This window comes from Meriones unguiculatus, chromosome 16, assembly GCF_030254825.1.
Source record: "Meriones unguiculatus strain TT.TT164.6M chromosome 16, Bangor_MerUng_6.1, whole genome shotgun sequence".
Lineage (NCBI taxonomy): Eukaryota > Metazoa > Chordata > Mammalia > Rodentia > Muridae > Meriones > Meriones unguiculatus.
Genome location: NC_083363.1, coordinates 64,109,916 through 64,125,102, shown reverse-complemented (window position 1 = coordinate 64,125,102; position 15,187 = coordinate 64,109,916). Strand labels below are relative to the sequence as shown.

The window sequence follows — 15,187 nt, the reverse complement described above, 5'->3', positions numbered from 1 at the left end:
GGATGCTATGTCATTCACTGCCTCCTGAAATCTCACTAATCTCACTGGCAGAAATTTCTAGAAGATCCTGCTGAGGTCATTTCTGAGGTAGGCCAGAACAGTCCAGGCCTGTGACGAGAAGGGAAGGAGTAAGAAGTCTGAGGGGCTAGTGTAGGGAACAAGGTGGGGGGCTCCTCTCTGCACCTCAGGGAGCTGGTAGGTTCAGCTGCACAGAATTCTTTGGCAGTCTCTCCGGGCTTCTGTTTGGGCTGACTTAGAAAAGGGCACACCTTGAAGTCGGGGGACAGTCGCTGACTGTATTTCACATACACCTGTCTAAACGTTTCCTAAAGTTGTATCCTTCCCACCTACCCTGTGAGGAGTGATGTCTGTGGAGCTTTTGTACCTGGCCTTGGCCTTGAACTCCAGCTCTGGGCTTTGCATTATCTGTTTGTTGTGCACTGAGCTTCACTCTATAGTTCCCAAAGTGGTGCTTTTGCTACTGACTTGGAGGGGAGGATGGGAGCTGGGCCTGGAGCTTACCCTGCCCTGTGGAGATGTTTGGCCATCTTCGTTAAAGTGGTTTGTTGTTACTGTGTCTTTCTTTTTTCCTTTCATCTGTCCCAAGTAGAGTTCAGCCCTGCCAGCCTCCCAGCAAGGACACGGAGTGAACTTGATGTCTTGGAAATGCTTAGTCTCCGTGGGTCCTGTCCCATGGTAGGGAGGGTACCCTTTCTACAGCAGCCTGCTCTTTCTTTACAAAGGCCATATTGCTCAGACACCTATCTAACCCAAGGGGCCATCTCCATCTGTGAGCCCTTCTTTTTCTTCTTCAGCAGGGAGGCTTGCTTCTCCAAGTCAGACTGCAACCCCCAACCTTATCAAGCCAACCAAGAACAAGTCATGTTTCTCAGCAGGACCTGGGCCTTGCTGAGCTGCCAGGGAGATCAGCTAGAAGCCCCTAAGGACCTAATCACAATCATGCTCCTGAGCCCCTTCAGGCTTGTGGGACAGCAGGGCCCCAGGCTAAGGCCCTGGGCAGCCATCCACACCATTGACATCTTTCCCTCTCAGAACAATCAATCTGCTCTATATCCTGGGAGTTGGAGACACACCTACTAGGTGTGTGTGTGTGTGTGTGTGTGTGTGTGGTGTGTGTGTGTTTTAAAGAGCCTTGACAGTAGGTTTGCAGGAAAGCCTTTGTTAGAGCAAGCCTTCAGCAGCTCTTACAAACCCTTCACTATCTTTCCCCTACCCCTGCAGAGGAGAATCTGCCTGGAGTCCACTGCTCTGCTACAAATCTCTTACTACCAAATGCTTGCTCTGCACTTAAAATCTCTCCCCCAGGTTTGGGCACATGACCACAGTCCTGTGGGCTTTGGGGCCAGGCTCCCCATGGCCACCCCTAAATGTAGGCATTCAGAAAGTAACCTCCGATGCTGCAGCACGTTATGGCCTCACAGCCTGGGCAAGGAGTAAGTTCTACTAGCATGGCAGACTGATACTCATGGGGTTCAAAAGGGAGGAAGACGCCTGACCTCCCCTGGTAAGGATCATGACAGAGCTAGCAAGCTCTGTACTAGCATGGCAGACTGATACTCATGGGGTTCAAAAGGGAGGAAGACACCTGACCTTCCCTGGTAAGGATCATGACAGAGCTAGCTGAGGATGCCAAGCTCTGTACTACCTGGCTTGCACTTTCCACATGACAGCCAGGTTTCCGGATTTGTAGACACAATTGCTTTTCACTCAGTCCCCACCTTAGATTTAAATTCTGCCACAAAGAGGGTATAAACACACATGCACCAGCTTGCATGTACAGTGTTCTGTATACCCCAATCTTTCCTATTTCATTTGTCTTCCTGTCTCTTTTCCAGGCCTTTCTACCTGCACACAGTCACTTGAAAAAAAAAAAATCAAGTGTAGGTACCTCTCCCTGCATATGGCCTGCCTGTAAGGTAAGGCATTAACATTGGGATATCGTAAATACAGTTTATTTATTTATTTTTGTTCCCAGTTGGCTATCTTGGTTTTCTAGCAAGGGTTGGGAGATACAAATGAAGAGGAGGCTTGTTCTCTAGGGGCTTTTGTTTGCCTCTGATGCCCCAGCTCACACTCCAGAACAAAGGGGTGAGGTAAGTGATTTCTCTTTTGGTCTCCAGGCCCCGCACTTCCACCTCTTCTCTGCAGGCTTCCACTTTGAGACCCTGAGAAAAGCCTGGGTTGGGGGTGGGGATCAGGTCCACGTGTAACTACTGCTGACCTTGCTGGCTCCTTCTTCTTGAGAAGCAAAAAGCCCATTTCAGGTGCTAGCAGCTCAGTGCCTTCGGGCACCTACCACTTTCACTCCCCTTCACACACCACTGTTAGAAAGCGGCCTGGGACGAGGTCTGATGATTCCTCTCCAAGGTAGAGCACATGAAGGACCCCTCCCCCCAGCCTCAAAGCTGGCTCCTCTTGGTGGGCTTACCTAGCATTTGCAAGGTCCTGTATTCTCATCACCACAGAAAACAGAAAACACATGGGACAGCTATTAAATAGCTCTTGGAACAGGTTAAAGGTCTTCCTCTCAAGGTTGAGAAATTTTAAAAGCCCTTTTGGGTAGAAATCTTCAGGGGATACAACACAGAAATTGTACTTACTGGTGCAATTTTAAAAATTGAAAGATCTCTCCTCTTAAAACTGTTCACTGAAAATGGTCTTTAGATGCTATTTTGTTTGCCTTTTCCCCATTGTAAGTCTGGAGAGTCTCAAAGCCAAGCCACTAAGACTTTCATTTTCCTTGTGCTAGGTTTTGGGGTGCTGTTCCACTTTCAGATTAGATCTATTGAATTTGTCTGTAACTCTGAAGGTGGGTTTTCAGACTTGAAAATGTAAATGAAAAGTTAACTCCTTCCCTGACAGCATATTCTGGGACTCCTTGAGAGTATGCCAGCTCACAGAGGTGGGCACTGTGTCTGACCTGGGCAGAAAGAGGAGATTTGACACTTTTCATTTCAGTGCTGACATGGGAGCCTTTGGAAGTCAGTATCTGTTTTGTTTCAATGTGCAAAGTTTGAGCTGATTTTTGGGGAGGAGGGACTTCTGCTGAGAGCCAGTCCTCGGGGCACAACTCACTCCTGTGCCTTTGGAAGTACTTCAGGAAAAAAAGAAAACTCTCCATTAAGATAAAAATAAGAATAAAGGGTATTTGTGATTCTCTCATGCAGCGTCTGCCCCATGGCTTTGTAGCAATGCCCTTTGTATCTTGTCTAGTGCTAGGAGCTTAGAGAACAGCAGTTCAGGTGTGCCTTACGCCCTAGTCACATGGAGAAGTTACACTGGATTCTGCCTTCCCTGGACCATTCTCACTAGAGGGTGGGGGTCACTCAGAGGAAACTGCAAATTAAAAAGAGATCAGCCTGGTGTCCCCTGTGAGTAACTCAATCACTTGCTTTCCGTCCCTGTAGGAAGGAGGCACTCCAAGAAGCACACTCCAGACGCTGCCCCCAGACTCCTGCACCCCATTCTTAGCTAATCCCAGTTATTTAAATATTGGTGTGTTCCCACCAAAAGCACACGTATGTACAGAGGGCCATGTTTTCACACCTTCCCCGCCTGCCACTCCACTGACAGCTAACACACAACCAAAGAGTCAAAGAGAAAAAAGAGCCTCTTCCCGTGTGTTTAGAAGGTTATTTCTTAGTGGTTAATGTGTCCACAGAAAGAAACTGATCAGGCACTTTTTAAAGAAACAGGCAACTGCCCCCTTTTTTTCAAAAAGCCAACAATGTTTCCAAAGCAGAAGGAAAATCCACAAGGTCCAGTAATAGTGACTTATGGGAAGAAAGTGGGCTGTCTGGGAAAACTGTGCAAAAAGTAGCTCCCTGTTTAGTGTGTGTGTGTATACTATATATTTGCACATAGCTGTACACACACACACACACACACACACACACACACACATACATATAGTTGAAAAGAGGAAAAGGGGAGCTGTATTGCCCTGAACACATCCTAGAAGAGAAGGATCTCATTTCTCTTTTACTTCCCTTACACCTGCTGAATCTAGTCAGTTGTGAGATTCCCCATTCCTGCTACTAGGATGACCCCGTGACATGCCGGTTCTCTAGTTTACAGTATGCAAATTTTTAGGGTCTGCAGGGGGCTGGTTTTCTGGGAATGTTACCGGAACCTTTGTGTACCGGGTGGGGCCGGGGTTCACATTTGCCACTGTTTTATCTAAAGCTAAGCCCCTCCACATTCTGTGAGGTTTAGAGGCAAAGCCGGCATGCAGCTTCCCTGGTGGGACCTCGGGTACACACTGGCTGATTGGCATTCCTGTCAGCACCCGGGCCGCAGACTAACAATGGCGGTATGGCTCTGCCGGCCTGGGCCTCGCAGTGTAGAGCTGACACCAGGCCCTGCAGGTGATCACACGGGGGCTGGCAACAGACTGGCGCCCTTGTGGCCCAAGAGAAGACAAGGCCTGCTCCAAGTGTCCAGGGCTGCTCAGGAAAACCGGGCCCCGCCCGGGCAGCCCCGAATGTCCACTAAGCCTTAGGCCCTGAGCCCCGTGCTGCACAGCCCTAGCCGCCAGGACTTCCACACCACCACCTGCCCGCGCAGGTCATTCTGCCCTGACTGCTTCGCCCTCTGCTTTTGGACTGTTGGAAAGAAGTCATTGGGAACCTTGTTCTTAACCAAAGCATCGCTCTTCATCCTTTGGGAGAGGCACAGAGTTTGCCCCCTGAAAACAGTAAATCCGAGGCCTGGGCCGCAGTCTTTGAAGAGCCAGGGTGGGTCGAGAGTCTGGTCCTGGGCCCCCGCCTCCGGGGCTGTAGAGCGGTAGAGAGGAGAATTTCTGAGAAAGCCCTGGTCAGCAAGGCCCGAATTCAACCCTCCATACATTCACACATTCAATGGTCAGCCGGCCAGTGACTGAGAGGCAGACCCCAGAAGAGAAAAACAAAAACAAAAACAAAAACAAAAACAAAAACAAAAACAAAAACAAAAACACATGCATTTCTGTTTCACTCCCTGAATGCCTGACAAACAGGGATAGCCAGCCCTCCACACTTGGGCCCTCGACAACTCTGAAGCCTTTCCAGGAAACTTGGAGAACTTTTCTCCTCCTCACTCTCTGTTTCTCTGGCTTCCTCTAGCAGTAGGCTTGTGGATTACTTCCTCAAATGCCACAGTCTCTAAGGTGCCCAAGGCCAGCCGATCTCCACAACAGAAACAGTGGTAGAGTTGGGAAGAACTAGGGAAGAGCAGAAATGTTGACAAAAGGGAACATTTTAAAAGGTTTCAGTTGACAGTTATCAGTAACCCCTGCAGACAACTCCATTTAAAAAAAAGAAAAGAAAAGAAAAAGAAAATGTACTTCTGTTCTTGAAAGCCGCTATTTTTTTTTACATCACTTTTAGGAAGATAGATGAACAAAACATCACGTTTCAAGCCATTCTGATCTGTAATTAAATGGCAGGACCGGTTTGCATTCTCCTACAGCTTTTACAGAAGTTGCAGTGATCCAAAGTCGGGTTGCTGTGTCAGAGTGGCATTTTTATTAATGAGAATACAAAAAAGCTTGCATATTCTTAGCCCGGCTTGAATTTAGTTGCTAAGCAACCGGTGTATGGTAATTCATCCGCGAAATTTAAATCTTTGAGAAAGGACCCTGCGTTTTGCTGAATGGTCTCCACGAGAAAAACAACTTGTGGGACCCGCAGCAGCTGCCACCGTTCAGCTACCAGGGCCTTGCTGGGCCGCCCCGCAGCTAGGGCCACCACTCCACCTCAGCACCTGGCTCAGCCCTCCCTCGGGGAGAGGAGCAGGGTCGGGGCGGCCAGCTGCTCGGGCCCTTCCGCTCCCCTTCACCTCCGGTGCTCTCTAGGTGCTTCTCACCAGAGCAAGCCCTCACCTGACCAAGTCGCTAGCGTCTCTACGGCCTCCCAGGCCACAGCAGATTATGGTTTTCTCCATCTCTTACCCCCATGCATGTGCATGTACACACACACACACACACACACACACACGCGCACACACACACGGCTAAAAGAGTGTCTGTTGCCCTCTTCGCAGACCCCTCTGAGGTCACTTCCAGAGCCCACTCTTACTCGAGGAAAAGCGGGCTCATCAAGAACTCAGCCCACAGCCCACCAGAAGGCCAGGCCGCAGCCGCTGGCCGGCAGTGACATCATAGGCTCCTGCTCGCCAAGCTCGCGCCCACATTTTAGGATACAGGAACAAACACGGATGTGAAATCAAGAATGAAAGAGAGAGTAATCTAATTAATAGGCCATGAGCCAGGCTAACAAAATCAAAGAATCCGATTACACAGTACCCCTCTTGCTATCTCCGCCTCCCCCACCCCTGCTCTTCCAGACTCCTCGCTATTTCCTTTCCTAGGCTGGAAAGTTCAGGAGGTAAACACAGAGCCCTCTGATTTCCTTATTGAAATCAAGATCAAGCCTATCCTGGGGCTCCCGCAGCCAGGAGGTCACGCGTGTGACCTTCAGGCCCTGGGACGAGGAGCCCCGAGGAATTGAAATGGCCATCCAAGCAAAGCAACCCAAAGCAGGGGCCCCCAACTCTCTCACGCACCGCTGCTAACAACAACACCTGCGCTGATTACTTCTGTCCTGACCGGCTGACGGAGAAGGCCGCCGGGACATTCTCAAAGGCTCTAAACCCTTCTGTTGTGCCGGTTAAACCTGGCACTCCTCTTCACCCGGTCACTGAGAGCCCCTACCCCGGGGGCCTCCGCTTCTGCCCCGGCACAGAAACACAAGCACAGCCAGCTTTGGGGTTTTGCATTGCAGCAGCATCCCTGCAGCCAGGTGTCTGTGCATTTCAGGAAAGAACAATTTTCTTTAATATCTTTCCATCTTGTGTGTGGGGGGGGAGCAGGCCCGCACCCTAAGTGCCTAGTTCCAAGCCTATATCTAGTGCCAATACCTGTTGCATTTATTTTAGATTTGATTAATTACCCTGGAACGTGGGCAAGCTAAACTCCATGTGAGAGTATGTTTCTTCCTTCAGTTTAGTTCTGAAAGCTACAAGTTATTGATGGCTCTTTCTCTATTTACATACAAATTGGTGCAAATATGCCCATCTCTTTAAATGCATTTTGTATAGATATATGAAAGTGTCATTTTTGATTTAGCTTGAAGAGGTTGATCATTTATTACAAAAATAAACGAATAAATACAACAATATATTGTTGCTTCCAACAGGATAAATACTTTACAAATATATAATTTAAAAACAAATTTAATTGTTAAAATTATTTAAAATATTACACTTATTGATAAAACTATGAATAGTATATACTGCATTTGATATAAGAACCAATTCTCTGAATGTTGAAAACCATTCATACAAAACAGATCATGAGCATGGTAATTAGCAAACACGGGAGCCACAAGGAAGCAGAGGGAGTCTCTTAAGATCAATAATGGACAGTTCTATTTTTAAGAGAGAGAGAAATAATCCTTCGCTAACGCTAAAGAGGAGAAATGCAGAGCAGTAACAGTGAAGTGACATATTTTAAATACACCTTGAATTATTTATTGTACAGCTTGTCAAGGGAAGGTGATTGGGTGGATGAGGTGGCCAAGGCTTGGACACTGGCTCAAGAGCCGCAGTCTACTGTCAACTATAAATGGACCTAGTCTGAAACTAGCCAAGCTGATGGAACAGAACTTTGTCATTTCCCTTTGGGTTGGAAGGGGAGGTGTGGGGGGATTGAAATGGAGGGAACAAATGGGCAGTTGACGAGGCACAAGACATTTGTGCTGCAAAAGAACACAATGACCAAATTCATGTAAAGAGACCTGGTGATATATAACAGTATTTTCATTATTTACATGTGCACAATATGATCTTAGCACAAAACCTCACACTTACATCTTCTCTGTTGTGTTTTCAACCATGAATTCCATTTTGTAAATACATTCAACGGGTTGACTTTTTTTTTTAAGTGCAAGCATTCGCTTACTTTATAAAACACAAAATGACAAACAAAACTGCCCTGCTTGCCCAGCTTCTTCAGTCCAAAGTTACTCTGCTGCTCCCAAGTAAGGGCTGCTTCCAAAATAATCAGTGAAGTTTGTTTTTAATAGAAAAACAGTATAAAATCTAAGCTTAGCTCTTTTGTGCCCCACTAAATCCAGTAAGCATATACCTCCCAAAATTTTAGCTAGATCCATTCCCCATTTAATCGAGCACCACTATTCCAGCCTGAACACAAACAAACAAAAAACAAAACAACCCCCTCAATCCCCACAAGACTCCTCTCACAGGCTAGCGGTGTGCACCACTTACAAACAACCTGGCCAACTCCCAGCTTCCGGCCAGGCCTTCCTGACCTACCCTCAAGGGTCTTACAACAACAACAACAATAACAACAAACAAACAAAATGCTGACCCTCATACTCCATCCCAACTCCAGGCGGTGTGATAACAATAGCAGGAGGAACAGAAAACAGAAGCACTGAGAAAAACAAAATGTGGTTTCTTATCTTCCTTCCCCTCCACTTCTCTCTGTTTAATAAATATAGCCTTTTTTTTCAGATTTCACAAATCAGAATGATTGTGATTTTTACTACAATGTAGGTTCTATAATAATGCAACCCAAATACATGACCATCTGGCTGGGCTTGATTTGTGCTATAGGGCCTGTCTGGGAGAAGTAACTGTTCCTTGTTCTCACAGTTTCCCAGGATTATCTTTTAACCCTTGACTCTATAGTGTGAGGGAGCGGGTGAAGGTGACAGGGCTAAGCAAAAGGCGAATGGTAGCTGAGTGAGATTGGGGGACACTCCTGTATAAAATCACTGCTTTTTCACCTAAGTACTTAAAAAAAAACATATAATACACAGGGACTCAACCAATCAGAGCCTTTGTCCTCTTTAGCACTCGCAACCTGAGGCTTTGCATTTTCATTTCTCCCTGTTGTAAATATTGGTGCATTAGCTTGATAAATGTGAAAACCCTGCAGGGCCTTATCTAAAAAGTGACCTAAAAAGCGAAAGCCCTCAGCATTGGTAAACATGAAGAATCAGGCCGAGAGGGCCAGACCATGGAGGCTGAGCTGGTAGCAACTGCAGTAAGGAGCCAAGCAGGCTCTGTGCTGTCTTCTCTCAAGAAAGAAGAAAGAAAGGCAACCATCACCTTAATAACTGAAATTTAATCACATATAGGTGTCAACGGGGAGTAATATATATCAGAATACTTCACGGACTTATAAACTATCCTTTGTAACTATCGATCTTCACAGAAAAAGAAAAGAAACAGGGATAAGCTAGAAGGCAAGGAGATAAAAGGGAGAAGCTGACCAAGAGGGGTTGTTTTTACCGCGATTGACTGGTGGGCATATTTTCACTGGTGAAGTAGATCACTTATGCAATGCAGAACACAGGTACTTTCAAGAAAACGGCTAGTATTTATAGAGCACTCAGCAAAAACACCAGAGACACCCATTGAAACTGAGGGTAAGGAAAGTACTGTGGAACTTACGGACCAGCAAGGAGTGAACAGCCACCGTTCTAATGCTCGCTCGGATATTGTCAGCAACCCTAGCCTGCCCTTGACGTTTCAAACACACCTTTGTGTGTGGGCTCCCTTAATGCTATGACTTAGGATCCGCACTGGTAAAAAAATATTTCCTAGAGAACTCTTTTCTTCCCACACAGTGTTTACGCATCAGACACAGACTATTTCATTCTAACAAATTTATTTTCTCAATCAGCTCTTACGGAATCACTACTCAAATTAAATTACAATCAAATGATCACATCAAAAGATACCCTTATTACCTAACAACTGTCCATATTTTTCATTTCATTTTGATTTGTGCTCGTCTGAAAAAAACACGTAATACAAGATCTGGGGAAAAATAAATTACCGTTTTGCAGCAGTTCATAAGTATTCTGAATAAAATATTAAAAGAAGTCATTTAATGAAAATATAAAGCAAATATTTTTAGATCAACAGCGGATCTAACGATTCTATATTGCCGTCATCTGAAAAGTCTGTTTATTAAAACCTACCAAAGACACTGCTTGGAAAAGGCAGTATTACAGGGTCTCATCCGCAGCGCTCATTCAGTCACAGTTGGCAGCGGAGCGAGGGCACCAGTCAAGGGAGGTGCGCGGCTGGAGCTGTCTTTCCACACCCTCTTTATCGGAGTCAGTCCAGAAATAAAAAATAAAAAATGTTAATAAAAAAAATATTAGCGGTGAAATCTTTAGGCATGGTCCACCCCGAGGGGGTCAGCAGAGCCCGGGTTCTGTGGCGGTGGCCTGGCCTCTCTGGGCGGTCTCTAAGGCTTGGGTCCTCGCCTGCCGCCCTGCCAGCTGTGCCCTCTCTGCCAGAGGGCTGCCCTTAGCCGGCTCCCAGCCCTGGCTCTTTTGCGGTGCTCTGATTTCCCAGGGTACGGTGGTGAGGATGCTCTCTTCTGGCTTTCCTGCTCAGCCCGTGAACTTGAGGACCTGCGAATCTTGTCCCCCCCTCCCCCAGACTCTGTTTCTCCTTCCTTCCCAACTCTGAGTTGCTCGTTTGTTCCCCCAAGACTTTCCTATGGCCAAGCAGAACACTGTCCGGGAGCCAGCAGGCCCGCGCAAAGCCGGGTGGGTCTCTCCTTTCGGGTCGCTCCCAACAGAGGAAGTTTCTGTGGATCTTTTAGGCAGCCCTTTAGGAAGAAGCGGAAGAAAGGGGAGGGCTCGCTCTAGTCTCAAAGGAGAGGGCCAGGCAGGTGCTCTCCCCCTCCGGCTAGGCTGCACAGGACGCCTGGGGGTGGACAGTACCTCGGGAGCGCCATTCCGTGGGTTAGGCCTCCTCCCCCTTCCTTCAAAGCGGAGCCGAACCACCGCCAGGGAGCTGCTTCTCCTCCTCCGGCTCTGTCTGTTCGATGCGCATATAAAATAGTCTCGGTATTTATTAGGCTTTAAAATGTCCTGGTCCCTCCTTCCTCGGACTTTCCAAAGGAGTCTCGCGGTCGGAGCCTCCCCGGTCGTTCTCCCCCCTCCCAGGGCCGCGGCTCGCCTGTCTCTGGGCGGAGGGGGAGGCGGCCAGACGCCCGGGCCGGGCCGGGCCGGGCGCGGGCTGTGCGCGCGGCGGCGGCCCTCGGCGGCTCCCGGCGGGGCGGCGGCGGCGGCGGCTCTCGGCGGCCCGGTGCGCGCGGCGCCCGGCCTCACTGCACGCTGGTCTGCAGCCCATGGTGCGGCGGCGGCGTGTCGGCGCTCACGGTCCCCACCTGCGAGTACACGTCGTCGGGCGTCTGCTGCTGGATGCCGGGCGGCGTCATGCGCTTCTCCTTCTGGCGCCGGTTGCAGAACCAGACGCGCACCACCTCCTTCTCGAGCTGCAGGCTGTCGGCCAGGTTGGTGATCTCCTGCGCGGAGGGCTTGGGGCACTTGAGGAAGTGGCTCTCCAGCGCGCCCTTGACGCTCACCTCTATGGAGGTCCGCTTCTTGCGCTTGCGGCCCTGCGCCGCGATCTTGTCGATGCTCGTGGGGCTGCCGGTGCTCGAGTCCGCCTCCTCCAGCCACTTGTTCAGCAGCGGCTTGAGCTTGCACATGTTCTTGAAGCTCAGCTGCAGGGCCTCGAAGCGGCAGATGGTGGTCTGCGAGAACACGTTGCCGTAGAGCGTGCCCAGGGCCAGCCCCACGTCGGCCTGCGTGAAGCCCAGCTTGATGCGCCGCTGCTTGAACTGCTTGGCGAACTGCTCCAGGTCGTCGGACGTCGGTGTGTCCTCGTCCGAGTGCGGCTCGTGGCTGTTCAGTCCCGGGCCCGCGCCGCCGCCGCCGTGGTGCGGGGGGCCCTGCGCGTGGTGCGGGTGCGGCGGGTGTGGGTGCGCGTGGTGGTGGTGGTGGTGGTGGTGCTCCGCCAGCTCAGGCGTGTCCCCGCGCACCAGCCCCGGATGCACCAGGCCCTGGGCGCCGCCGGCCGCGCCGCCGCCGCCGCCGCCGGGCCCCGGGGGCGCGCTCAGCATGCCGTTCACCGTGAAGCCGCCGGGCTGCGAGTACAGCAGGCTCTGCGGCGGCGGCTGCTGGCCGCCCGCCATGGACGGGAGGTGCGCGGCGGCGGCGGCGGCGGCGGCGGCCGCGGCGGCGGCGGCGGCGGCGCCCCAGCCCCCGGGGTGTCCCTGGTGCGGCGGGGGCGGCGGCGGCGGCCCGAGGTGCGGCGGCCCGCGGTGGTGCAGCGCCGCGCCCGCGTGCAGCTCCTCGCGGCCCGCGCCCCCCTTCACGTCGGGGCCCTGTGGCGGCGGCGGCGGCGGCGGCGGCGGTTGCGGCGGCTGCTGCGGGCTGCCGGCCATGCCCACCGCGCTGCCCGACCACGGCGAGCTGGCCTCCACGGCAGCGGCGGCGGCGGCGGCGGCAGCGGCGGCGGCGTGGGGCAGCGCGGTGACCCACTGGTGCGCGTGGCTCAGCATATGGCCGCCGTTGCTGGCAGCCATGGCCCCCTGCATGAAGTCGCTCTGCACCATCTTGACGGAGGACGGGTCCCCGCGGTAGGCGCCCGAGGTCACGGCGGCGCTGCCCGGCTGCATGCCGCCGCCGCCGCCGCCCGCCCCGCCGCCGCCCGCCCCGCCGCCGCCGCCCCCACCGCCGCCGCCCGCCCCTGCCGCGTCCGAGTGCACAATGGAGCCGGCCGCCAGCAGGCCGCCGCCCGGCAGGTAGGGGTTAGAAGCCGCCGTGGCCATGCCGCTCCGCTCCCGCCACCCCACCGCCGCCACCACCGCCGCCGCCGCCGCGGCCGCCGCGGCCGCCGCCGCCGCCGCGCCCCCCCGCCGCCCGCCGCCGCCGCCTCCTCCCCGCCCCGCCGCGCCGCCCGCCCCCGCCGGCCCCGCCGCCCGCGCCGCCGCCGCCGCCGCCGCCGCCCCCGCCGCCGCGGCCCGGGGCTGCAGCCGCAAGGCCGCCGGGCAGGGCGCGGGGCTCGCCGGGCCGCCCCGCTCAGCAGCGGCCGCCGCCGCCGCCGCCGCGGCGCCCTGGGCGCGGGGGGGCCGCTGCTCCCGGAGCGCCCCGTGGCCGGCCGGGTCAGCGGGGGTCGTGGTCGCCCCCGGGGCTGGGAGCGGGCGGCGGGCCTGCCCACGCGGGCGGGGGCCGGGACGCCGGGCGCTCCCCGGGCGCGCGGCCCCGCCGCGCCTGCCGCCCGGCGCGGGGCTCGGTCCACCTGCCGGCCGACGGCTTCACCGGAGACAACAAAGGACGCGGCGCTCGCTCCCTTTCTTCGCGGCCGAGCCTGGGTGGCCGCAGCCCGGCCGCCCGCGTCCGCGCGCTCCGCTCTCCTCGTCAGCCACGCATCTCACGGCCTCCCCCTCAGCATGGTAAAACTTTTTCCGTCCGTCCGCGCGTGCTGGTGCGGGCCGGCTGCGGGGTGGCGAGGCCGGCGCCCGTCCGTCCCCTCCGGTCCTCTCCTTTCAAGTTTTTGGTTTGGCTTTTCTTTCCTTTTCTTTTTCTGTCCTAGGAAAACTTCTGGCGATGGTGCATGTCTCTGAAGTCGCTATTGCTGGGGCTCTCGGGTGGCTCTGAAACAAGAGTCCCTTTTCGTTTTCCTCGCAACACTCACAGTCTGGTGCGACATCTTTCCTTTTGGGCAGAAATTAGGAAACAAATATAACACGGCAAAAACTGAACAGGAAAACAAAGGTCGAATTGCTCTGTTACCTTGTTGCTGATGGTTGGGGTTGAGCTTTTATTTTTCCCCCGCGGTTGTCTGGAGAAGGAGGAGGAAGAAGAGTGCATTGGTGGAGGTGGAGACGTGTGTGTGCAAACGGGGGATCCTTGATACACTAGCGACTCTGGCGGGCACGTCGCGGCGCTCCTGGGTAGCCCGGCGGCGGGCGCGGGCGTGCCGAGGCAGAGGCGCAGCCGGGGCTAGCTCCGCGCCGGGTTCTCTCCTCCTGCCCGTCTCCCTTTCCCTCCCTCTCTCTCCCTCTCTCTCTCTCTCTCTCTCTCTCTCTCTCTCTATTTCACTCTCCCTCTCGGGCGCCCGCTCTCGCTGGGATCTGACAGTTCGCTCTCCGTCCCTCCCTCTCAGAGCGGGGACGGCCGAATGTTTACCCTCCGCCGCGAGCGCGCACCCACCACCACACTTTCCCAAATACAAGGAAGTCGAGCACCAGGGCCCCCGCTGATTGGCTACCCGCTGGGTGATTGGCAGGCCCGGGATGACTGGCTCGGGACGCGCGGCCCCCCTTCCGGCCGTTCCGATTGGTTGCTTTTTAATTTAGGCAGCGCGTCGGAGAAGCTGGAAATCTGTCGTCCCCGGCCCCCTCCCCCGCGCCGCTCGCCCCTCCACGCCCCTCCCCCTCCACCCCCCGGCGTCCCCCCTCCCACGCGTCCGCCACATCTTAACTCTTAGTGTCCGGCCCGAACGGCTGCATCCCCTTGGCGGCTCTGCGCGGCAGCGATTGCTGGGGGGGGGGGGGGGGGGGGGTTGGGGAGAAATGGAAGCGAAAAGGAGGGGGCGGGGAGGAGGGGGTCAGAAGGAAAACCGAGAGGGAGAAAATCATGGAAAATAGCAGTCGACCCGTTTTCCCCCGGGTGCGTGCTGTCGCACTCCCGCCCCGCGTCTGCAAACCGCGCGCCTCGTTCAAGCCGGTACCTAGAGCCAGATGTGTCCCCACTGCTTTCAAAGTTTCCTCTTCCCTCCACGTTCGGCCCCCGTCTCCTTCCCGCGGGGGGTGGGGAAGGGAGGCTGGCCTCGCCGCGAGCGGCCGCGGCCACGCTTGTTGGAAATCCGCCACTGCAACTTTGTGCCGCCGCGCGCCGGCGGCCACCCCCTTTGTTTAAGTTCTCGGATGCCATCATCTGGGAAACCTGCGGCCCTGGACCAGCGCGGGGTCCGCGCGTGCGAGGCGGACCGCTCGCTGCGGCGGCTCGCTCTCCCCCACCCCTCTCCCTCGCCTTTTCCCTCCTTCCCTCCCTCCCTCCCACCCTCCTCTGGGATCCTTGCAAGTAGCTTGCGTGCCCTTGCGAGTTTGGAAGGTGCCGGCCACCGAAGCCACGCGAGTATTTGAAAGGCAATGAGCCCGACCGTCCCCTAGAGTCATCGTAAGTGGATTCCACCCGACGCCTTGAGGATGCTGTGGCCGAGGCCGCTCGCCCGGAGGGCTGGGGTCCGCTAGCCGCGCCCTGCCCGGGCCCCACCGCTGTGTGTGTGTGTGTGTGTGTGTGTGTGTGATGGGGGTTTACTCGCTTGCTATTCTTGAGCCTGGGGG

At 54.3% G+C, this 15,187-nt stretch overlaps 1 protein-coding gene and 1 long non-coding RNA gene across 2 annotated transcripts; both read right to left on the bottom strand.

Annotated features, from left to right (window-relative positions):
- Window positions 1–9,680: 9,680 nt before the first annotated feature.
- Window positions 9,681–12,712, bottom strand: Pou3f3 (POU class 3 homeobox 3). The gene has a single exon (XM_021661323.2). It carries the CDS (start codon window positions 12,665–12,667, stop codon window positions 11,156–11,158), a length of 1,512 nt encoding a protein of 503 aa, XP_021516998.1. The 5' UTR covers window positions 12,668–12,712; the 3' UTR covers window positions 9,681–11,155.
- Window positions 12,713–13,389: 677 nt separating this feature from the next.
- Window positions 13,390–14,021, bottom strand: LOC132648403 (uncharacterized). The gene is made up of 2 exons (XR_009586817.1): window positions 13,632–14,021; window positions 13,390–13,553 (listed from the first exon to the last, which is right to left on the bottom strand). It is a non-coding gene; the product is annotated as an uncharacterized LOC132648403 (long non-coding RNA).
- Between the last annotated feature and the right edge of the window lie 1,166 nt (window positions 14,022–15,187).